General features: G+C 38.0%; 1 protein-coding gene across 1 annotated transcript in view; it reads right to left on the bottom strand.

Moving 5' to 3' along the window:
* Positions 1-25,919, bottom strand: part of PolrMT (mitochondrial RNA polymerase) — a 306,750-nt gene that overhangs the window by 200,111 nt on the left and 80,720 nt on the right. The window contains exons 7-10 of the mRNA XM_067136262.2: positions 25,265-25,438; positions 22,436-22,588; positions 3,749-3,925; positions 3,587-3,675 (exon numbers count right to left, since the gene is read on the bottom strand). Of these exons, the coding sequence (XP_066992363.2) occupies positions 3,587-3,675; positions 3,749-3,925; positions 22,436-22,588; positions 25,265-25,438 (593 nt within the window). The remainder of the gene's footprint in view (positions 1-3,586; positions 3,676-3,748; positions 3,926-22,435; positions 22,589-25,264; positions 25,439-25,919) is intronic.

The following is a 25,919-nucleotide window of genomic DNA, read 5'->3' as shown; positions in this document are numbered from 1 at the left end:
AGAAGACATACACCATTTAGGGGTTATGGAGGGTAGACATCTTCGTAACGTGAAACACTTTTAAAGAGACAGAATGACAATGAATAACTATAAAAGAAATGATGGTTGGGCGAATTTTTGTGTAATAATGTGTTACTGCTTAATAGACATTTGAAATTACGAGTTTATTATACATTATCTGCCTCTACAAAGATCTTTCTCAAATTTGAGTATAAATAGGGACATATTCCTTGACATAAAAAAATGGTATAACTTGAAAACTGTAGGTAATATGATTTCCATACTTTGTAGTTGAATACGTAGGTATATGATGTATAAATGCCTAATAGAACCTTTTTGATCAAACCTTTCTTTTAGCTTCAAAACAGTTTTTCCTTTCTCCTGAAAAGTAAGGATTTTGGAATGTGTACCCTTTTCAACACACCGATTCAATTACAATTGCTTATGTTTTCCGTACTATCCCAGTTAGGAGTTCTTGATCTTTTCTTAAGCTTTTCCATTTCTTTCGTGGCGTTCATTACACAAGCAAGCTGAAGAAATGTTGATATCAATATAAGCCATTTTCCAGCTGTCTCACTTTGGGTTGCCACTGCCTTTTCGATATGCCGTGCTACTGCGCGACTTTCTGGAAAGTTTTGCTCATAGATAACAAGCACAATTGATCATAAAGGCGGTGAACGTGCGAAATACGTCAGTGAACTGCAGGATGAGATTCCTACAACTTGGAACGAGCGTATACGTGTTGTAGAGTAATACGATGTGTATACCACGTTTATTAGTAAGAAAAATATACAACGCGTATACAGGGTTTATTCACTGTATAACTATACAAGTGTTAAACAACTGTATAAGGACTTTTTATTAGAAAGACGGTTACTGGACAGTAACACGGCTGGTGGTGGATAATTCTTTTCGTGCAATGTGAACACTTGAAATAGACACACTGGCGAAATCTGACGTTAGTTTTGCAATACAGTAAAACCTCGTTAATTCAAAACCTTTGTAATACAGAAACCGGACTTCCAATTATGTGGTTTCAAATTAACAGCCATCTTGTAATTCAGAAATGCCAACCCTCGCCAGTTTTCGCGGGTACTGCTTTTCCGCATGCTGCCTGCTACGTGATATTGTGGCGTTCTTTAAAACGCTGAATACAAAAGAATTACCAAATTATCTTTACATTGGTCTGTTTTCAGACTAACTTTGCTGTACGAGAGTGAAAGCTGGGTGGACTCAGGATATCTTATTTATAAGCTAGAAGTAACAGACATGAAAGTAGCGAGAATTATTGCTGGTACAAACAGGTGGGAACAATAGCAGGAGGATACTCGGAATGAAGAGATAAAGGCTGTTAGGAATGAACTAGATGGATGAAGCTGTACACATAAACTGTCTTCGATGGTGGGGTCATGTGAGACGAATGGAGGAGGATAGGTTACCTAGGAGAATAAGGGACTCAGTTACGGAGGGTAAGAGAAGTAGAGGGAGACCAAGACGACGATGGTTAGACTCAGTTTCTAATGATTTTAAGATAAGAGGTGTAGAACTAGATGAGACACAGCACTAGTTGCAAATAGAAGACTGTGGTGACATTTAGTAACTTCACAGAGGCTTGCAGACTGAACGCTGAAAGGCATAACAATCTATAATGATGTATGTATGTATCTACAGGTGTGGCAGTAATGCATTTTATCATCATGTTTAATTTCGTACGTTCGTTGTCTCCATTTTTTTAACACATACCTTAGAATGTTTTGTTTGGCGTCTCCAAAAATCGTTAAAAGTAAGCGGAAACATAAAATTATCATCATTGTTATTATTTATTTTTTATTTATTATTTGCCAATCAGCCAACTACAGACTATGATAAGTTTCATTATACATTCTGGCGTTTACTGAGTTTTTGATAGATCCAGTAGGTTTTCATTAGCTCGCTGTGTTGAGCACGGCATTCATCCGACCATTTTGCACCAATTGTCCACATCCTGGAAAGTTCCAAAAGTCACAATGTTTTTTCTGAAAAAGTGTTGTTTGTGAGCATTATTATTATTATTATTATTATTATTATTATTTGTTAGGTACGTTGGCGAGTAAAACAGTCGTTATGATTGGGTAGTTTTTATCATGTTTTAAATCTACTTCTCTCCAAAAAGTACCTATATTGGGCCAAGTTACGAGATATTAAACGATCACTTTGTTAATGTCTGCTATATTAACAGCAACAACCATAAATATTTCTCAACTAAAGTAAACTCCTTTCCTCATCCTGAGGTGTTGCAACTATTTTTAGACATGCCCCCAGTGGAGGGGAGTTACATGTTCCATTTTTATCACATATGAACCTTCCTGCCATGCGTAAATCTCTGGGTGTACGGTACTGGTAATCGAACTCAGACTCCCGAGAACAGCAGCCAATTGTGCTAACCATTAAGCATGCAGACATTCCTAACTACAAAACACTGACATATAGCATGACTGATGCATGCCTGCAATGCGAGGGTCGGACACAAAACTATTCAGCTATTTGTGCGACGTCACGAGAGCTGCAGTAGGCCTACGCTACGGAGGCAATCATTTCTTAACTACAAAACACAGATGTACTGCATGACTTTGACGCATGTTTTCATTACGTGGGTTGTACGGATGAAATTATTCACAAATTTGTGCTATGTCATCAGAGCTACTTTGAAGCGGAATCGTTGTTCTTCTCTGATGAATCACATTGGGGGGGGGGGGGGTGTGTCTTGTATGCAAGTTTTATTTTTTCAATTTCTTCGTCTTGAAAAGCCACGGGAGGGGTGTCTAATACACGAGTAAATGTAGTATATCAGGGACATGCACTATTCGAACAAACAAGGTGTCCTTATTACAATAATGGCGCTGACAAAACAAACTTTGGGTAGCAATGTATGTATACAAGTTTGACAATGAGTTAAGTAACCTACTGCTATATCTCTGTTATCCCTTTTTAAACGCTGATGATCCTTTTCAGGGATTCGGTCTCCTCTCCCTTACAACATCCTAGATCAGGGCCTCTCAAACGCCCAAAATCTCACGCGTGCAAATGGAGGCGCAAGAGCTCCGTGCACTGTGCATCGGTCCCGCTCGGCTCGATTCGGACCAACGCTTCGTCTCTGGGTTACTCGGCTAAGCTCGGCTCAACTTGTCTCAACTCGGCTCGGATTTGGAACACTACGGAGCAAGTGAGGAAGAGGGAAGCAGGGAGAGCGAGTGAGACAGGCATGGGGAAAGAGAGAGACAGCGCTATTGCTCCAAATCGAGGAGTGGGGGGCTGCACTCTGGTCAACCAAGTGCAGTCGTCTTTTGCACCGTGCACAGTGCATGCACCAAGTGCATGCACTCTGAGAGGCCCTATCCTAGATAATCAAAGAAAAATAAGCATGGGGTCTTATGTAACTTTCAAACTTGTGATTATAAGATACAGGGCCTACAATTTTATACAGCTTTTGAAACACAGGGATGTGATTCTTCATCTTTAACCCCCACATGTATTGACCAAAATTTGAAATAGGGCTACTCTATCCTTGATGACAGCAAAGATACCACATCATCAGGATTTTACTTACCTATTTCTCACAAGCAATCCCAAGGAGCGATGAAGCTGACTGACTGTTGGACTGAATGTCTCAGAGCCTTCAGCAAGTTTGCGGATTTCCTGAACAAAGACATAAGAATAGAATCTCACATTTTAACACAATTCTCTTTCCAAATGAACATACAAATTTTACCTGTAAGATAAGTTCAGTATATTGAGATGGATCCAGAACTTTGAGGTACGGGTACAGGTTAATATGACCATATGACTTAAAACTCTGATGCTGAACTCTCAGTACTTCTATATCTCGTTGAAAAGCTTCACCAATAGCCTTTCTCCATATCTCCAGAGTCTCATCTAGTTTCTTCCTCTGAAAATAAATGAATGAATGAATGAATTAATTAATTAATACTTAACAGAAACTACTTTAGTATCAGTGATACTGGTAAGTCACAAAAGGCATCATTAATCAAAAATACTACAAGAAGTTTTACAACAGACTTGATAATAATGCTATTGGCTTTACGTCCCACTAACTACTTTGACGGTTTTCGGAGACGCCGAGGTGCCGGAATTTAGTTCCGCAGGAGTTCTTTTACGTGCCAGTAAATCTCCAACATGAGGCTGATGTATTTGAACACCTCCAAATACCACCAGACTGAGCCAGGATTGAACCTGCCAAGTTGGAGACAGAAGGCCAGCGCCTCAACCGCCTGAGCCACTCAGCCCGGTTACAGGAGACTTATGGTCATATTTAAATCAAAGTAGTGCCAAGGAAAAGAACAACACTTCATTCAATGCCACCAATATACCAAACAACGAGCAAGTGATGGCATCATCATTTTCTTCTTCTGGGCTTTCCCCCCCAAATTTCATTATTGTGCACGGTATCTCTGTGATGCCTGGTGTGAAAATGGGAAACCACAGGAAACCATCTTCAGGGCTGCCGACAGTGGGGTTTGAACCCACTATTTCCCGGATGCAAGCTCACAGATGTGCGACCCTAACCGCAAGGCCAACTCGCCCGGTAATAATAATAATAATCATAATAACAATAATATATATATATATTCGTTTACGGCCATTAGAGACCATGTTAGATAACAATTACATGTTTCTGGAAGCCTTCCTCACAGCCCAGAACTTCAGCATCCTCTCTCTGGCAGCCTGTCTTCTTTCGTCCGTCCACCCACGGTTAAGTTTTGGTTCGTCATGGAATCCCTGAAATCTGTCGATCACTGACCTAAACTTTGTTCGGTTTGAGATGTCTTCCAAATTTAGTCCCACCTGCCTAAGATCCTTTCTTACCTCCCTGAACCATTTGTCCGACACTTTAGGTCTGCTGTCTAGTATTGTGAAAATCCTTTTCGTTAGTCTCTTCTCATCCATTCTAAATAAATGCCCATAGAATTTAAGTTTCCGTTTTCTCATGGACTCAGTTAGCCTTTCATTGTCTCAGTAAAGTTCTTCCCTTCCTCGCAGCCTATACTGTCCATCCACAATCTTTGGACCCATTATTTTGCGAAGGATCTTTCTTTCAAATTTCTCAGCTTCTCTCAGTCCCGCTTTTCCTGTCATTTGGAGGCATTCACTAGCATAAAGACATTCCGTTTTAATCACTGTGTTGTAGTGCCTTAGTTTAGCTCGTCTGGAGATGGTTTTCTTCTTGTATGTAGGATATGTCCTACGAAACGCCGCAGCCATTTTCTCCCGTCTGGTGTTGTTTGCTTCTCTTTCATTTGTTTTCAATTGCACTATTTCACCCAAATACTTAAAGCTATCAACTCTTTCTATTTTACCGTGTTCTGTCTTCAGGTACCGAGGGGCTGTTTTGATGTTTGTTATATATTTAGTTTTTTCGAAAGAAATCTGTAGTCCTGCTTTTTCTGCTTGTAGTTTTAGTACATTCAGCTGTTCTATTGCTGTGTCAGTATTCCTAGATAGCAGCGCAACGTCATCAGCAAAGGCAAGGCAATTAATCATGACACCACTTTTTGACCCTCCAATGTATATTTGGTTAAGTAATCCTTTTCTGTCCAGTTCTTTTTCCCACTCCCGGATAATCTTCTCCAACACACAGTTGAAAAGAATTGGAGACAATCCATCACCCTGCCTGACTCCTGTTTTAATTTCGAACTGCTTGGAGTTCTCTCCCATGAACTTAACTTTCGAATGTGTCCCAGTTAAAGTCTGCTTAATAATTGCTGTTGTTTTGGCGTCAATTCCAAATTCCACTAATATATTGAATAGCACTTCCCTGTCGACTGAATCATACGCCTTTTTAAAGTCTACAAAAACGACTACCAGATCCTTTGAGAGATGATTTTCTAGTACACGTTTTAGACTCCACATTTGATCAACGCACGATCTTCCCTTCCTAAATCCCGCTTGATACTCGCCTAGTTGATGATCCACTTGTTCCACAAGTCTCCTCTGTAGTGCTTTAGAGAGTGTCTTATAAGTTACAGATGTGATGGAAATGCCGCGGTAGTTGTTAGGATCTGCTCTATCACCTTTTTTGTGTAGAGGATGAATGATAGCATTTTTCCAATCTTCAGGGATTACCTCCATTTCCCATATCTTTTCCATTTCTCGCCTTAAAATTGTTATTGCGATTTCTCCACCACTTTTCAGCATCTCTGCTGTGACAGAGTCTTCCCCTGCAGCTTTGTTGTTCTTTAAGTCTGTAATTATTTCACAGAGTTCTTTTTCGTCAGGGGGTATTGAGTTTTCATTCCGTTGCTTTGGATCCTCTTTTGGCCATTTATTTTTAGGTTTTTCACAGTTCAACAATTTCTCAAAATATGTAGCTAATATCTCACAATTATCATTCTTATTCACTGCCAATTTTCCATCTTCCCTTCAAAATCCCATGGTAGATGGTTGATATCCATGTATGTGCTCTTTAAAGGTCCTATAAAAGTTTCTAGTATTGTTCTTCTTAAATTCCGTGTCAATACTTCGAATTTCTTCAGATATTTGATTCCTTTTGGCTTGCCGGAGGATCTTTGCTGTCTGTTTGCGTACCTCTTTGTATGTCTCAAATTTATCTTCTGTTTTATCTGCGTACCATGCTTTATAGGCTGCAGCTCTCCTATCAATTGCTACATCACAGTCTGTAGTCCACCACCGGTGTCTGCGAGTTCGTCGCAATGGTGCAACATCCTTAGCTATATTAGCCATATTCTCTCGAACATCCTCACAAGTCTCCATTTTCTTCTCCCGCATACGTCTTTGAAAGTCGTTTCTGCTTTCTTGAAGTTTTTCATGGTTTACTTTTATTGACGCATTCGGAGAGAGTCTCTTCTTGTTTAGCGGTAACGGCTTGAATTTTATGCGGGTCAAGAAGTGATCAGAGTCAAGATTGGCTCCCTTCCGTACTACCACATTCATAATTTCTTTAGTGTTTCTCCTTGAAATTGCAACATGGTCCAGCTGATATTCACCTAGGTCTTTCCGTGGAGCGCACCACGTTTTCTTTTTCCTTGGCAGTCTTTTGAAGTACGTGGACATTAATTTAAGATTGAATGTCTCACATAAGTCAATAAGTCTCTTCCCATTCGTATTTGTTCTGGTGTGAGCTGGATAACCACCTACTATTTTTCGGAACTGACGTTCTTTCCCAACCTGCGCGTTGAAATCACCCATCAGAATTTTGACATGATTGCTTGGCGTCTTTAGCAATTCATTCTCCAATTGATCCCAGAATATTTTCACCTTATCATAATAATAATAATAATAATAATAATAATAATAATAATAATATTAATACATGAACCCACTACGCTGTCGTAGCAGGGGGAGAGGTGATATTTCCAGATGGCGCGTTCCAGGTTGCAGATAAGGGGATCCTAACTGGCTTGCTGGTGGATTTGAGTGAAATAAAATAGCTCTTGCTGACCAAATAAACATTCAACAGATAGAGTCTGTTTCCTTTGTTAGGGGCGGCTGTGAAAGGCATCTGTACTCCAGGTTAGGGGAGGCCTATTTAAACCCTGGCAGTGGGTATAAAATGCCCGGTCAATGGTCTCAAAGGCGGAAGAGGAAACTTAACTTCCAATGGCAGCGAGAGTGGTAGAACCTAGTGGAGTAAACCACGAAAAAATTATGTCGGACTAACAATCTGCTTACTTTGGAAGCTAATTCCTTTCCTCACAAATCCTGATTTCATTCGCACGATGGAAATGTCGCTGAAAGAAATTACTACCTCAGGTGGCAGCATGGGAGAGAAATCCACCACTGCACTATGCAATGCAAAGGGACCTAGGATTCTGGAGAGTCACAACATCTGTGAAAAGGACGAGATAGGGCGTCTTAAAACACCTTCCAAACTCAAATTCAAGAAGAAACCAAATCCAGATCATTGCTGTACAAGAGACAAGATCCTGGAAGAAAACGTCATAGGTATCAACCACTAGAGAATATTCAAAGGAAAGCAGGCGATTTGAACAACAACCAACAAGCCTCTGCTCAGAACCTGTGCATTTGGGAAGGAGCGAAAGCACAGAGATGTCGTAAGGGAATATCCAGCACATAGGAGGACGAACAAGAATAGGGAAAGGCTATTTGGACTTTGCAAACCTTTTCAGTTGAAACTAATGTCAACGCACTTCATGAAACTCCCGAGAAAATCAAAGACGTGGGTATCTCTGAATCCTGAACTAGGGGAATTCCAATTGGATCACATAGTGAAAACAAGGAAAAACACAGAGGTGATGAACGTCAAAGTGATTAGGAAAGGTGAATTCACTTGAGACTACTATCGCTCCAAAGTTAAAATCTGTTTTCTCCCAGTAGGACAAAAGAGACACCTACCTAAAATTATGAGATACAACACAAACCAAATGAACACAACTGAAGGAATCACTAGAAACTTCTGGGACGAAATCCGCATCAGCAGAAAGGGGAACTGGCAAGAACTACGCATGGGAGTCAATAAATCTGCAAAGGTAAAGAGAAATAAATCGAAGTCCGTTATAGCGAGAATTCATAACGGTGAAAAATTTACTCGCTATAGTGGATTGTCGTTACATCCAATTTCTTGTAAAAGTCGGGCGGGGGGGGGGGACCCACACACAGTAAAATTGGTACGAAATGGCAATCAGTTTGTTCAAAACTTATGTTTTCGCAGATTTCCACATGAGGACTTACTTGTTATTTACCTGTATTTTCCTAATTCCGAGAAAATGTGAACGTGTATGATGAATTTCATTCTGAAAAATTGTAGTAGTATCACTTCAGTGGCTTCCGTAGCAAACGTTTGTTTCATTATTCAAACAGCATTATCTAACCTAACTCAACCTACAAATTTCAAGTGCCAGTAGAGTAATGAAAAAAACATCTTCGTATAAATTTACATGCCAATAGCCTTCTCGAAATTTAACCAGGCATGAGAAAATACAGTGATACTTCAGGGGATTTCCTCATTAAGATGATTTCTCGCTTAGCACACTGAAAATTTGAAGTCCAGGTTCACGCCATATTAAATCTATACACAGTATAAAAATATCTCAGTTAACGCGAAACAAATCTTAACCGTTACCATTTAGTACGATCACATTTTTCATAGCCCTGAAAATGTTCTTTGTCATTCCTTGTGAAAGCAACATGATTTCCAACACAGGTTAGAGCACCTGCAACAGGAGGCCGGTCAGAAAAATTTGCGTGAAAACGAGAAATGGTCTTGAATTACCAAATTTTACAGGGTAAGCAAATTGTTAGCCTCAAGAAAGTTCAATTTTGCTCTCCGGTTTTCACCAACATTGCTGAACAACCCAAAAAGCCTGTTTGTGCTTGTATTTCGCATTCCATTCAGAAATCAGACATTTATTCTGTGTTAAGCGACACAGTGAAGGGTAGCGAGTATTTTTTTTACTTGACAGCCTACGTACAGATTAGGAGCATAATCGTGTGGAGACGATCAGCGTGGTGCATATTTGTGTAGCACAGAAAAATACTGGAAAAATCGTGATGTCGATTACCAAAGAAATTAAAATGTAGGCAGTGGACAGGCATCCATATCTAACAACGGTCACGCATATATTGAAATTGCGTGACTCGACTGCATCGAAGTGTTATCGCATTCGAGATCACGGTCGAAGTAATCCTCTTGCACATGGCCGGGTTTAACCTCCAAATAAAGAATGTGTGCAGAAAACTATGTTTAATAAGCCACTGGTCAGAAGTATAAGGCTTCAGCTGACATTCGTTTTACAAAGTGTGTGATCTGCTAAAAATGCGCGGATAATTTCATGCGCCCCAGTGCAAATGATTTTACATTAATGTTGTCCGGTGTTTTACACACCTTTTAATACACTGTTATTTATTAAGCGCCAGTGGAAAAGGTTCTCCTATTTCTCTCGTATTTTTCACGTCTTTTAATATTCTCATCTTTAGAAACAGTAGATAGCATATATTTTTCACTGTACCCATCCATACATGACGTAAAATGCACGTGTGTTAGGGAAAAAACTTTGTAAAGTGTTTACATATCCCTGTTGGATAGTTCTGATTCATGTATTAAATAGTACATTTTCTCGCTTAACACATTCTCTTTCCTTGTTCCGTGCAGGAATGTTCTAATGTGGTTTTACAGAATAAACTAACCTTTGAGATCAGCATCCATCCTGTGCCGTATTTTATGGTGTATTACATTCTTACTTAATTTCAGTACCGGTACATAGCATTTACATTAAGCCTTTATTTCTAACAAGTTAATTACTGTTATCGGCCATGTTATTCACGCATTTAAATTACGTAAACAAGTTCTCTTTCATTTTCAAATTGTATTTACAGAACTCTAGTCGACGAGTATTACTAATAGACTCCGACATCCCCTTCGAGTTTGAATGTCGATAGCACATAGCGCTAAAACTATACTGAAGATGATCGATCGCGCTCAATATAATTGATGGAGTGCATAAATATCGATAACGGAAAAAATAACGCATGCTAAATTGCTTGTATAAAGGGGTGCTTCAGTGATAGGATTCTCGCTGTAAACGAAGGATAATACACAGTTTAATATAGGAATTTTCAAGGGACAGGAAAAACCTGTCGTTACAACGGAGTTCTCGCTATATCGGACTTCTACTGTATGGTAGAATGAAGAACACGAGGAAGCTCTCAAAACGAGGCCCAAGAAATGCCGAAATGGAAATTAGAGAAAAGGAACACATGGAACAATTCAGGCAACAGAGGAAAGAAACATCCACGATATTTCGAAGGACTAAACGATCAATTTCACAGAACTCCAAACCGACTCTGTCAAGAACAATTCTAGACTTCCATCAGACTTTCAAAAGCAAACTCAAAGGATACCAAGCTCCAAGTTCGAGCTTCAGAAACAAATGGGGTAAAATTGGACTGAACAACCAAGAAAACTGCAAGATATTAGCCAGATACAGGCCACAGTAAAGTGTAGCTTCCACCGAAGTCCCAGTCTCATCCATGGCTGTGACAATATGGACGTTGCTGGGGTATGGGTGGTACTGAGTAATGACATTCAGAACACGACTAGTGCATCTGAGTGTCATGAAAGATGCTGCTCATAGGATCAGTCGTGCTGCAATAGTCCTTTCTGACCCAGTGAGGAAAGCAATGGCAAACTACCTCACTCCTCATCTTGCCTAGTACGCCTCATTTTGGTGCTGCCATTGGTTTTTGGGGTTTCCTTATAACCGCATAACCTTTGGTGGTGCTATCTGAGGATCCAACCAGCCTCTGGGCTGATGATCTAACAGACAGACTTCCAAAGTCTCTTAAATTCTTCTTCCCCAACCTCCAAACTTTCAGACATGCCAGAGAACTCAAAAGATGACTAACCACCAGCACAGAAAGATGTCAAGAAAGCCCTTGAAAACCTCAAGGTTAAAAAAAAAAGTGCAAGTGGAGAAGACTTGATAAGAACAGAAATATTGAAATGGGCAGAACTGGAAATTCTAGATGATCTTCACCAAATCAAGGAAATCTTGCAGAAGGAGAAAATCCGAGAAGATTGGAAAACGGAACTTATTCATCCAATGCAAAAGAAAGGGGACAAAAAGGCATCGCCTATAAAAACCTCTCACAACTGCTTTTTAATAGAACAGAGGCAAGTCTGGATGAACAACTGGGGGAATACCAAGCAGGGTTTAGGAAAGGCTGCTCCTGTACCAAACAAATATTCAACCTGAAGTCAATACTCTGCCATAAAATGTTGAATGGTACGAAAATTGTGGTGTCACTTATAAACTTCAAGAAAGCCTCTCATTTGTTGAAAAGATAGACCTTGAATAAGATCATTAGGGAATTTGGAGTCAAAACCAAATTGGCAAATATAATCAAAGAGACCTCCAAGGAAAATTTTTTCAGGCATCTGTTCCAATAATTTGAAATCAAGAGAGGCGATGGACTATCCCCACTCCTATTCAAGTGCGTCCTAGAAAAGATACTGAGAGTATGGAACTCAGGACTTGAACATCAAGGAATAATCCCGATCTGTCTAGGGAAATAATCAGGAGGGATTAAATTCGACTGCCTGAATTTCGCAGACGACTTTGCTATACTATTAGGAAGTCCAGAGGTTGGAAAGTATCGCCAGCCAAACAGCACTGAGGATCTCAGCAGAGAAGACCAAATTCATGACGAACATCAACTTTTGGATAAGGGGGTGATTTTTGGCGTTAAAAGGTAAAAAATGAGTTGTACACTAGTTTACAAAGAAATAATTGTTTGAGTTGACTCATTCACTTTGTTGTTTTGTGATATTTCCTTTTTAACTCGTCAACGCCCAGTGTCGCCTACAGGTGCACTGCATTTAATAGGCAACAGTCACAAACTGAAAGGTATTATTGAGCTTGTTTCTGCTCATGAGTCATTGTTGAAACTTACACAAGATAATCTGTGTGAATGTTATTTTACTGAACGTTGGAATTGGTTGTGAGGATTAGTTTTCTATGATGTCTATAAGTACTTGTGATGGAGAACCTACCACTTTTCATTCTTCGTCAAAAAACTGGAAGGAACGGTGAGTCTAAACCTTTGAGTGTATTATGACTTGCAGATAATAGGCTAGTATTGATATTTGTTTACATTTTCTTGTGGTAGAATTGGTTTTAGAGGGGTGGGGTATGTTCAAAATCAGTGTGTCACCTACAAGTGACACCAGGCACTATACTTTCTATATGTGATTCTTTGTGGCAGTATTAGAGTTATGGCACATTGTTTGTTTCTTCTCTAGGTTCGAGGTTCACGAGATTATACAGGCTTTAGATGAACTGGACAGTATTACTGACTTTACACTAATTCCTCCCGATGACGGAGGACAGGCGGAAGAAGAAAGTGGCAACGAGGCAGATACGGATATAATTCATTTAGGTGGCCGTATGTTGACAGCAATTGTTGAGACGAACGTTATGTCAGAAGTAGGTCCTGATTCTGATTCTAAATCCACCACAAACAGGGAAGAAAAAGAATTACCACCAGGCCAACATTAAAGTACAAGAAGCAAATTACAGAAACTGGTGCAACGTAAGATGAGAAATTGGTCAAATAATGAAAAATATTTTTCCAAGAAATCGGGACGAGGTGATACTGAAGAATGGACAGATACTGACAGAATTCTAACCCTTACTCCTGTTGAATGTTTTGAGTTGTTGTTTAGTGGCAAAATCATTGAATATATTACAACAAAGTCTAATTTATATGCTCTTCAAAGAAACCCCAATTTGTATTTAGAACCGAGTGAAGTTAGGGTCTATATTGCAATTTTGCTGCTGACAGGGTACTTGACTCCACAATACATACACATGTTTTGGGAAGTGAAACACGATACCCATAATGAGATGATTTCTCAAAGTATTCGAAGAAATAGGTTTCTTGAAATTCACCATTATCTACATGTTTGTGACAACACCAGCTTGCCCCAAAATGATAAGTTTGCTAAAGTGAGACAATATTTTGACATGCTTAGTGACAATTTCATTCTGAAATTCGACAAAGTTTTCTCGTGTCACGTAGCTGTTGATGAAACAATGGTTCCGTACTAAGGCAGACATAGTGCTAAGCAACATATCCATGGGAAACCATTGAGATGTGGATAGAAACTCTGGTCTGCTTCAACACGAAAAGGTTATTTGGTAACATTTGAACCTTATCAGGGAGCAAAGTCAGCAAAGCTGCCTGAGCAAGACGTGTTTGGCCTCGGTCCGGCAGTGGTGTTGGAAATGTTATCACATCTACTTCAAGAGAAGGGACCATATAACTTGTATTTTGACAACTTCTTGCACTGCTAGATGCACTATCTGAAAAGAATTGCAGAGTTCCACATGAAGTCAGATTGAATCCTGATGCTGGGCAGCATGAAAGAACTCAATGTTCCCAAAGAAGATGCGGCTTCTGCCACAAAAGAACGAGAATTATGTGCAAGACGTACCAAGAAGGACTTCATATTTAGTGCTGGTACAGCTTTCACACAAGCAGTCAGTAGGACTATAGCCTCTCGTACCAAGCGGGACATGATATTGAAAGTTAATTCACTGTATTAGTATTTATTTTCTCTTTGCTATTATAATATATTAGCAATTTTTTCTATTTGCTATTATAATAAAAGTGAATATCTGATCAAATTTATCTTGTTTTTCTTATGTTTTAATCATTTTATTTCTAATAACAATAATAAAGCCATTGTTCTAAAATGTGTGTGTTCTGTTAACAGCATCTGCAATGCCCAGTGTCACCTCTAGGTGACATCTCATTTCTATCATTTCTGTTACTGAATTTCGAAGTTTGACTTTAGATTCCTTCATTAGACAGGAAAAGGACCTTAAGTTATGAAAATCAGCAAAAATTACCTCCTAGCCAAGCAACGGGCGTCGACGGGTTAAATGTTTTTAAAGGCATCTTTTGAAGCAGGTTCTTCAAGTTTAATCTTAATTTTTATCCAGTCTTATACAGTAGAGATATCAACGCTGTATTCCACCGCTACTTTGCAAAACGTCACCATTTTTTGTTCTTCTGACCACCTCCAATTTTCCTTCAAGGGTTATCACAATATGCTTCTGTTTCAATGGCACAATGTCAATTTGAGAAAAAAAAAAAAAAAAAAAAAAAAAAAAAATACAGGACACTCTCGCACACTCACTTGAACAATGTTACAAAGCAGACTTTATTAAATGTTTAGTGAACACTGACTAGTCCTACATGATTAGTCAATGGCTAATTATTAACTCAAGGCTACATGCCTCAGTCTCTCAACGTTAAGGTCTTTGAAAGAAAAATAGAAAATTCTTCCAAAAACTAACCAAATATTATACTTTTCTAAAGCAGTTGGTCATTTTGAGTAACCTTTTAAGTGCTGAGTTACCAGTTGAGTGTTTGGCACCTAAGTGCTGAGGTTTTTTGTTTTCATTTGTATGTAAACAATTTTTGTAGAGTCCTTAATTTTTAACTTATCAGTGAGGTGATTAACTTAAAATGTTTATAAATGTTGGTTCTTTATAAATCTAAATGCAAATGGAAAATCTTACACTTATGTTTAATATTATTTTGACAGAAAATAAAATTACACTTATTGCGCCCACGCATACATCGTTTTTATACAAAGTAAAGAGCCCAGAATAAAATTATTTCCTAAAATCTGTAGGAAACTAACACATGTAACTCCTTACTAGTACGTAAGTTGATATTTTAAAATACTTTCTAAACCTGGAATGAGGTGACAGCTCAATGTTTTCCACCAGTTATTTGTGATACCGATATGTTTCATCGACAACCAGCTGCACCAACTCCACTGACAGAATAGTTTCAAAAAATCAATGATTTTGGGGTTGTCATCAAACACTACTTGGCTCCCAGAGTCTGTCAGAGTCACTTGAAAGTCTGGTGGAGATAAGTCATCCATCCGCCACGAAAATAGTGACGAAATAGCTTTTGAACTCACCGTGTTTTCTTCCTTTGTTTAGAAGGAAGCTCTGTTTCTTTCTCACTTACAATATTTTCAGCACTCTCTGTATCACCCTCACTTTCAAAATTGCTTAAAAATTCATTAAAATCATCATCTTTCTCATCACTTTCCGCTGTGGTTAATAACTGAAAGATTCTTTCATCCGAAATAACATCGCTGCAAGAGCAACTAGCTTATTGTTCCGCCATGCTTGTTTACATCACAGATGAGCTCCACAGACGTCTACAAAAAGCTCTGTAAGTTACTTCCCAAAACTATAAGCCGTGATCAATTAGTTCTACATAATGTCGAACAGATTGGAGAACATGCTAGAGATTGAATTGGCACTCGAAAGTGAACTGGGAAACTCAAAAAAAAAATTAAAGTTCTCGTGCACCGTCTACAGACGGGCACAGCAGTGCTGGGGTATAAACTTCATGTTCATTGGTCCTATTGAACTGTGATTACATTAATAAATGAATTTTATCAGTTCCACCTTTTCAATACAAAATTTTGCAATGTGTTTACATTACAAGTTAATTTAATTTGGTACTAGTTTCGACCTAAGGTCAAGGTCATCATCAGTCAAAACACAAATTATACAATATATCAAATAGTCGAAAAACAATGTACTGTACCGTACCCAGGGGTAAATACCCTCTAGGACGATGCCTCCATTCCTGTATAAACATCCGACTAACTCAGGGTTGGGCAGAGAGTGGGTTGGTCGTCACTGGGTCAGGCTAAAAGTCGAAGTTCTACGCTTAAATATAAGTAAATGACAGGAAAATGGAGGTATAACTCAAATGAGAAACAATAATATGGGGTAGGATGACTTTATTCATAAATATCCCCGAATCACACTGCTCGAAAATCAAATAAATCAAATAATAAAATGTCATTACAAAAATATCAAAATTAAAGAAATAACTGGACATTAACAACGTTAATTGTTCAAAGAAACAAAAGTGAAATGAAGTATCAAGCACAACATTGAATACTTGCATACTTCCAGAAATAATCTTCTTCTGCTTGTCCATTGTTCATGTTATATGGTAACATATGTACGCATATACTGATACGTATTTATTTCAGATGGAGTGACACTTGAAAATAATCACATTGGTATGGGTTATGAATTTCATTAGAGTCGTCGCAAGATTAAACGTTAAAGGAAAATTACAATATAAAGAAAAGTTACGATGAAAAGAAAAATTAAGATAAAAAGAAAATTAAGACGCAATGGGACATGATACGAATTATGAAAAATACTAGTGGCATTCCCCTATGCTACATTTACAATGAACAAAAATAAGCAAAATATCACATCTATTTACATCGGATAAAGAGAAGAGTCTTACATACTACACAGATTCTACGTGAATCGCGGTTCATCACAAAGGATCTAGTGAGAACTAGATTGACCATCAATATAACTCAACACTCGGGCTGTTCCCCATTAAACAACAAGACAACAATTCAAATAACATGAAACATCATAAAGCACCATCCTGTAAGGGAAAAACATATAATTATCCATCAATATCATGTAGAAAGCAATGGGCAACATTGCCTTCTTCTGCTGCATTTGCACACTCAACAGCGCGATCATCCGTCACGTATTTCCTGGTGTGCTGTGAGCTGAAAGGAAATGTTGGAACTCAACACTGTACTAAGGCTTGGGTTCTGTCCGCCAAGATTGTAACATGGAAATACCATCTCATTCACGCTGTCTAAGTAAACATGGCCAATATATCAGCTTGTAATATGATAACATCTTTCGTCGGTTACAAGGAAACTCACGTATAATCGTATTCCTTCCTAGACTGCTTTAACAATTTAACACACATCAGACTCATTGGTCTGGAATCATATCCACTGCACATAATTCTTTCACTTATCAGGCATGCAATCGGCCTGCATAATCACTTTATAACTCTGCATGCATTATAACTTCTCATGTCTCTTACAAATCACATCAGCCTTTTACATTATGAGACCCGGTTCATTTCCTGTGCAAATCATTGGGCAAAAACAGATTCCAACCTAAATTCGAAGATCCTATTCTTTCAACGTTGTTATGCAGCTCCCTACGTACAGCTTCTAAAATACCATGTGTCATGCAATTAACTGTTACTGTCTCTCTAAATGACCAAAATAAAATAACGTAGCAAGTGTTTAACTTTGAAAATTGGATGAACTTGTCAATCTAATCCTCCTAGCACTAATATACAAGGAAAAAGCGGAATAATACTAAACTAAATTATCATGCATAAATGAACAACAAAATAATCCTAACAAATCCCTCATTATCCCAACTATCTAGTCATAAATAAAAATAAAGAGAACATGCATTTCTCTTTTATCCGTATATACAACAATATGAAAGTGAAACACACACATGCCGTCAGGCTTACTTTACGTTAAATAAAATTCCTATTCTAAACTGCACTACACCGGGCGAGTTGGCCGTGCGTGTAGAAGCACGCGGCTGTGAGTTTGCATCCGGGAGATCGTGGGTTCGAGCCCCACTGTCGGCAGCCCTGAAGATGGTTTTCCATGGTTTCCCATTTACACACCAGGCAAATGCTGGGGCTGTACCTTAATTAAGGCCACGGCCATTTCCTTCCAACTCCTAGGCCTTTCCTATCCCATCATCGCCGTAAGACCTATCTGTGTCGGTGCGACGTAAAGCAACTAGCAAAAAAAAACAACTGTACTAGTATTTTAACATAACCCATATAATATTCCATAATTAACACATGCGCCTTATCTTGGACGACTCTCTGGATACATGGCAGCAGCTCACATCTCTGCCTTACTGGGAGTCTACTCCATGTTGATCACTGCTTCAACACATAGAAATACACTTCCTTCTTCCATAGGTGAAGCCATCTTCTTGCTGAAAATTACTGAACAATGCAACACAGAAGGCTTTGGATGAACATCTCTTCACCGCTCAATTCTGCACATGCCAAACAACCCTTCAGTCAAATTCACTGACACATAAATACACTGTAAATTTTACACTTGAGGGTTTATGAACCCAGTTTTTGAGAGCGGCACGCGGTACGAATCGAGAGTTCCTCGCGAAACACGACCAACACGAAATTATGAGACAATGGAACGTCTCTCCTGCACTTTCTACACTGCGGCTAATTATCATCGTCTATATATTGGTAGTGAACTTTGCAATAATATAGTCTGCAATTAACTCTGCATCAGTTACTTTATTCCACTGCACAACTGAAACACTGTTTATTGGTCTTATTAACCATACTCTGTTAATGATATATTCACATGGCAACTTTTAAGTACAATTCTTGGAGCACATCGAACAACGTCCACCTCACGTCAGTATCCACGATCAGAGTTACACTTCTACACTGTCCAAACTGCCCGATCAGAGTGACGCTCTCCAGAGCTTGGGGTGGTAAGGAAGCGTAGGTAATGCCGTTGCAACTATGGGATTGCCGCTTATTTAGACAAACCACCAATCAGAATGCTTGCCATTTATAATGACACAATATCAATTATAACATATCAATAAAACACAGTTCAGATTATATCAAATCTCTTCCTATAATTTTTGTACCGTATTCCTGATTATATTTCACTTATAGACCTGTGGAAATCCGCCAAATAACAGAATTTATCTCAAGCAACTGTACACGTTGGTCAACCTGGGATTATGACTTCGCGCGATGTAGACTCCATATTTGCCATATCCTCACGTTCTCATTGGCTGAATATTTCGCTTGGTCAGCACTTTGTACACGTGCCGAGATGTGCCAACTCCTAGTGACGCTAAGCCATTCTCACAGTCCCGAGGAAGTATTGGGCAATATCCAGCGACTTGATGGCTCCGTAAACTTCCGGTCTCAGCTATCCTGCGATTCCTTACTTTACCATATATGACTGCAATTCATATCAATAAAATTTACATATTATGTCAAATAATCCGAGTATCTCTTATGGGCCGGCAGGATACGGCTCAGTACAATACAACGACATTAAAATGAACATGTGACAGACAAAAGAGACAAAATGTTTTAATATTGTAGTGTACCGTTACAAAGTTAAAACTGAAAATAAAGTGTGGGCGCAATGATATTAAAGAATTAAAGTGTGCACTCGATACATTAAAATAAGGCAACTGAATGCCGCTAAGGAATGGTTTCTAGTTATTTGATCTTCATGCTGAAGATTCTTAAAAATGTGTTGCATTCCATTACAAAGTTCTACTAGTCAGATGATGTAGTGTGGTAGCGATGACATTTTGGATTAAGTTGTGCACATAATATGATTAATGTTAAAACAAGGTGCATTGATGCCGTTAAAAGACTTCCAGTTGATGTTCCTAACGTTGAGGGCAAATGTTGCACATGAAGGTCTGATTACTTCTAAGAAGCAGGTGGTAAAGATTTGCAGTTCAATGCGGAACAAGAAGTTTGATGTAATAAATAATAATAATAATAATAACAATAAAAGCCAAAATTAGTATGAGGACTACTGAAGAAAAGGGCCGATCAAATGACATAAGTAATATGCGATGGACCTTGTGCTGCGATTTGTAGAACGTAGTTAGTTGTGCATGACTGATACGGAGGGAAGGTATGTATGAGGATAGTTGGGGGGGGGGGGGGGATTGAAGGGGAAGTGCGGGGTAGGAAGAACGGAGAGAGTGAGGAAGGGAGGGGAAAGAAAGGAGGGGCTGTTCTAAGCCAAGGGATGCGGGAATAGGGGTAGTTGTTGCGGGAAGCTACCATGTATGGAACGAAAAACTGAATTCTGATTTGTTGATTTAACGTTTCTAAAGATATTAATAAGAAGGTTAAATAAAATACTGGGCTTCTCTGAAATGTCATTAAGGTTGTAGTTTGAATTGAAATACTGACTGAAATGTACAAAGCAGTCTTCTGTTATATTAAGAAGGGGTCCTTTATTTATCATCTTGAGGATATACATATCTTGCTCAATGTTAGTAAAACTATGATTATAATCATGCATATGTTGTGCAACTGCTGAGAATTTGTTATATTTTAGGGCATTAACGTGTTCTAAATATCTTACGTTGAAACTCCTCGCAGTCTGACCAACGTAAGAAAAATTGTGACTCCTGATTTTGAGAAGCTGCTGGTCATGTTAACTGATGTAGAATTATGTAAGATTTCTGCACTTTCATTGTTAGTTTTAAAGCCTATTTTTACATTATGTTTTTAAAAGATGTTAGTGACTTTATAGATCTCTTTATTAAATGTGAAGGTAGAAACTGAGGGGATGTTGGATTTTTCTTTCTTTAAAGTGGTCAAAGGACGATGTTTGTATCTGTTGATTATTCTTTTGATGAAAAAACGATTATAACTGTTAGATTTTGTGATCATGCGAATAGTGTTAAATTCATTTTTAGGTCATTTTTAGACATAGGCACATTAAAGGCTCGGTGAATCATGCTATTGTAAGTTGCTCATTTATGAATCAGAGGATGCGAAGAGTCTTGGCGGATTGTAGAAACTGTCTGAGTAGGTTTTCTAAAGATCTTATAGCTTAAAAAGCTTGAGTGTCTGATGATGGTTAAGTCTAAAAAATTAATTTTTTTATTATTTTCAGATTCAAGTATGAATTTGGTGTGTGAATCAATGTTATTAAGACTGAGAAGAGTGGTAGCAGCATCTACTGTATTTTCTACATATCTTGCCTTATTTTAATGTATCACGTGCACAATTTCATTGTTTAATATCATTGTGACCATCCTTTATTTTCAATTTTACCCTTTTTTTTTTTTTTTTTTGCTAGTGGCTATATGTCGCACCGACACAGATAGGTCCTACAGCGACGATTTGATAGGAAAGGCCTAGGAGTTGGAAGGAAGCGGCCGTGGCCTTAATTAAGATACAGCTCCACCATTTGCCTAGGGTGAAAATGGGAAACCACGGAAAACCATCTTCAGGGCTGCCAACAGTGGGATTCAAACCCACTATCACCTGGCTGCAAGCTCACAGCTGCGCGCCCCTAATCGTACAGCCACTTGTCCAGTAGTTTTAACTTTGTAACGGTACACTACTATATCAAAAAAATTTGTCTATTTTATCTATCACATGTTCATTTTAATGTCATTGTACTGTACATTGTTTTTGGACTGTTTGATAAATTGTATAATTTGTGTTATGGCTGATGACCTCGACCTTAGGTCGTAACTAGTACCAAATTAAATTAACTTGAAATGTAAACACATTGCAAAATTTTGTACTGAAAAGGTGGAACTGATAAAATTCAGTTAACTATTAATGTAGCAGTGCTGGACCGGTCGCGTTAGTCCGTCTATTGGCGGGTGTAGCACTCATCGGGTTAAATAGTATTTTGGATAATGGAATATAGGTTAACGGAGGTTTTACTGTAATACTAATAAGAACAATTCCTATGTGGGAATATTTTGATTTGACACCATAAAGCGTACAAATTTTTCTCGGGGTTTGTACAACTGGTTTTGCACTTGTGATAGTAAAAGAGTGTAAGGTGCCTAAAATACTCTTTTAAACTTTCCATGTTAACAAACACTCAACTAACTAGAGCACAATAGATGCTTGTGATATCATAACAACGAACAGCTGGCTACATTGTGGTGATCTCAGCAACTTCTCTGCCTCAGCTGTATAGAGGATGTGCAGCTTCATCAGGTGAACATTCATAGCTGTGTGAAACGAACAATGTGCCAATATTTTGGCATTTTCTTCTTAAAGTGAATACAGTAGTACAGGAGATAACACTAGCAGACTGAAACTTGAACGTTACACAGTCCATCACTCAGACAAGCACTTATCAAATGATATTTTGAGTAATGAGTGCCTCCCAGAGTGATGGTACACAGTACAAAGAAATACTGAACAGTTACCAACAGTTAAGAATTAAGTGGGTTTTGGAATTCTCTGACTTCAGTTTTATTAAAAGATAACTTACATAATATCTTATGGTATCGGTGGGCTCTGACCGTTTCTCAATACTGCGAACCTTGACGTAGTTGTTTAACTCCAGATCTAACTGCTCCCTTGTAGCCTTTTGCAATTCTGTTATGCTTATGAGGCCATGAGCAGGAGATTTGTAATTTGCTTTCTGAAACAAAAGAGATCAAGCAGTATTAGTAAAAAATTAAGTAGATATTATGAAGTGAAAGTCACATATAGAAAGAAAGAATAAAAGAAAAAAAAAGAACGAAAGAAAGAAAGAAAGAAAGAAAGAAAGAAGAAATTACACTGTATGTTTATTGTACGCTCCATTTCACCTCCTTTATAGGTACCCTGTTTGAACCGATGAAATGTATCTTCTCCTTTCCATGTGTGCTATCAATTATGTCTTGATCAGCTAAGTTGGTAGTTTTCAATCTGCTATCTCTCCTAGATATTCTGTTCATTCCTATCCTTTCCTTTTCCAACTAGATAAATATACCAGTAATATATTTTAAGGAAGTATTATAGATTGCTGAGAAGTTTACAACATTCTGATGATGATGATAAGGCGATTCAGGATGCTGCTACTCTAACGAACAATTCAGTGGGAAAAAGAAACTCATACGGTGGACTGAACAGTGTAATGAAGCTCGCAAAAAATGATCTCAAGCCTGGGATTACTGGGAAAAAAAAAGAAAAAAAATTTCCTCGTCCAATGTACACTGACATCTGACATGATCTGTAAAGCAAAATGTGCTTATGAAAAGCTCAACTCCAGACCAATGAAGAATCCTTCAACTTGAACAATACTCATGATTTTTACCAAACTTTCAAATCTGAATTTACCAGCTACCAAGCTATCTTTGTTACGATTCCAGGATGACAACAGCATCTTACTCTCAATAATCACGACAGTTGTGAACAATTAACTCAATATTTTGAGTGTTTAAACATCCGCCCTCCCCCAACATCAAAGATTACAATTTCGGTACATTGTTCATTTCATTTGATTCTACTCCTCCTGATCGAGAAGAAATCATCCAATTTATTGCATCTCTCCCCAACAACAAGACATCAGACAAGGATTCCATAGTTACTCAATTTTTAAAAATGGCTGATCACAATTTTGTTGCCAAATTATCTTTCATGATATATGGGCATCAGAAACTATTCATAAGTAGTGGCAGTTAGCTCTTACACACTCTCTCCATAAAGACAACAAAGTAGACATGAATGCAAAGGTTATTATTTTATTACATTTGTGGAGGCACCTGTTTCTGGTGAAAAGTTTTGCCTAATTTTGTCATTTTTAGAAAGTTATTTTGGTATATTTTTTGCTATGTTTATTTTATTTCATCAATAATTTTGCTAAGATTTTATTTCCACATCTGAGCAATAAATGTTAAACCAAAATGTAGTTGATAGAATATTTGTAGTAAGACATATTTTATTTTTACATACAGTATGTACAAGAAACATGAGAGTTAAGCTTTTGCTGAAAACCCTATGTATATATCAAAGCATGGATGTTTGGAATTGAATTGTCCTGCCACTTTAACAAATAGAGCATGGCCTACATACATAATTTACATATTGGTCTGAAAAGGACACTGGTAACATGAGTTCCATATTACTGGAAGTCAGAGCTGTTCTCTTGTGAGACATATTACAATACATTGAAAATAACGTCTCACTATCAACATTACTGACTGGGATCCATAAAGCTTTCACTACAGCTTTCACAAAATGATTTCAGACAAAAAAGAATGGCAAAGAATTCTCTACGTGAACTACCAATGAGATCCCTAAACACTTGTATGGTTCAGGATATTCTGATGTTGAAAGTTATCGTAGAATGAAAATTTGATTCAGATGAGAGACTTTGTCATTTTCTACATCACCTTTCATTATGCTTCTTGGATCACAGAGTAATTCCACGTAATTTCGTCAATTACTTCACGATTTTGGTTAAAGATAAATAATTTTATGTTTTGAGCCGAATATGGAAAATTTTGCAAATAATTTGCAATTTCACACTTTGCGAAAAACACATGCCTCTATATATTTGCTTTACATCACACTGACACAGAGAAGTCTTAAAGTGACAATGGGATAGGAAAGGGCTAGGAGTGGAAAGAGAGCAGCTGTGGCCATAATTAAGATACAACACCAGCATTTGCCTGGTGTGAAAATAATCATGGAAAACAATCCTCAGGGCTGCCGACAGTGGGGTTTGAACCCGCTATCTCCTGGATGCAGCTCATAGTTGCATCTCTGTTACTGCACGGCCAACTCGCCCGGTCGTAGTACCCTTTTTAAGAGAGGACCTGAGATATAATTCACTCCGCTCTTTACAGATAACTGGAGGACACTGCCTGAAAAGAGGGAGAAGGAAAAGAAGGAAATCTGGCCTACACCACAAAGGCAATGATGAACATATCTTGGACTGGTACTAATCAAGAGCTCTGTCATTTTGTGAACTCAATGGCGGTACACAGCTGCTACCACCACAAGCTGTGCAAATCAAAGTTTTACTGCGATCCAGGAACAGACTGTACATGTAAATTTTGTAATCAAAATTGTGATCGATACAAGCACTGAGATGTGGGAAATATGTTAAGTCAATCATAGACTTTTGCAGTAATTGATGCATCTTCAAATACTCCTTAATTTTAACACATGACTATGTTATGCACAATTTGTGTGCATTTCTTCTAAATAAAAAAATGACTGACTACAGTTTCACCAGTTAACTTGAATGATGATGACAATGATTATTATTATTATGGATCATTTGGTGCTCAAGTCACTAGTAAAATCCTTCAACGTAGATAAGCCTCACCTCAGTACTGCTCGTTTTATTCAATTCCAGCAGAAGAGAACAGGAGTAGCATGTATCAGGAGGCGGAATGACAGGCACAAAGTCTGGATCAATTCTTTGAATTGCTTGGAGCACGGTTTCTCGTTGGTCAGCAACAAAAATGCACTTCTGCATAATATCATTAAAAGAGAATCCCTGTAACACGAAACACAAACTCTCACTATGAGTCAGTATTTTACATTAGTTAGCTGTGCAACGCCCAAGGGCACATACAATAATGAATGCACATGAAATGGCAATATGAACACAAGACACAAAATTACTTACCTTGGGGGCAGTAGCATTAAATATTCAGCATGGAGGGGCCAGAACATAAAGGAATGAAAGGACTGGATCTTAAATTAATACTTGAGGGGTTGCCAGGTCAATATTACTAACTACCAAATAATAGACGAAATTAAACTAAAATATTTACTTAATAAATAATTAAATAAGATAAAATTTCAAGAATATCTAGTTAAACAATAAAGATTTGAAATTCATTAATATATACAATAGAGTTGTCCTTTTAAAATTATAAAATCCATGAGAAATAAAATTTGAGAAACAGAAAAATTACTAAATAACATTAAATTGAAGCATTTTGTTTTAAAACTGAGAATACTGAAAGGCTGAT

This window comes from Anabrus simplex, chromosome 1 (assembly GCF_040414725.1).
Source record: "Anabrus simplex isolate iqAnaSimp1 chromosome 1, ASM4041472v1, whole genome shotgun sequence".
NCBI classification, from domain to species: domain Eukaryota; kingdom Metazoa; phylum Arthropoda; class Insecta; order Orthoptera; family Tettigoniidae; genus Anabrus; species Anabrus simplex.
Note: the sequence above shows the minus strand (reverse complement) of the source record. Positions and strands in the feature narration are given on the sequence as shown.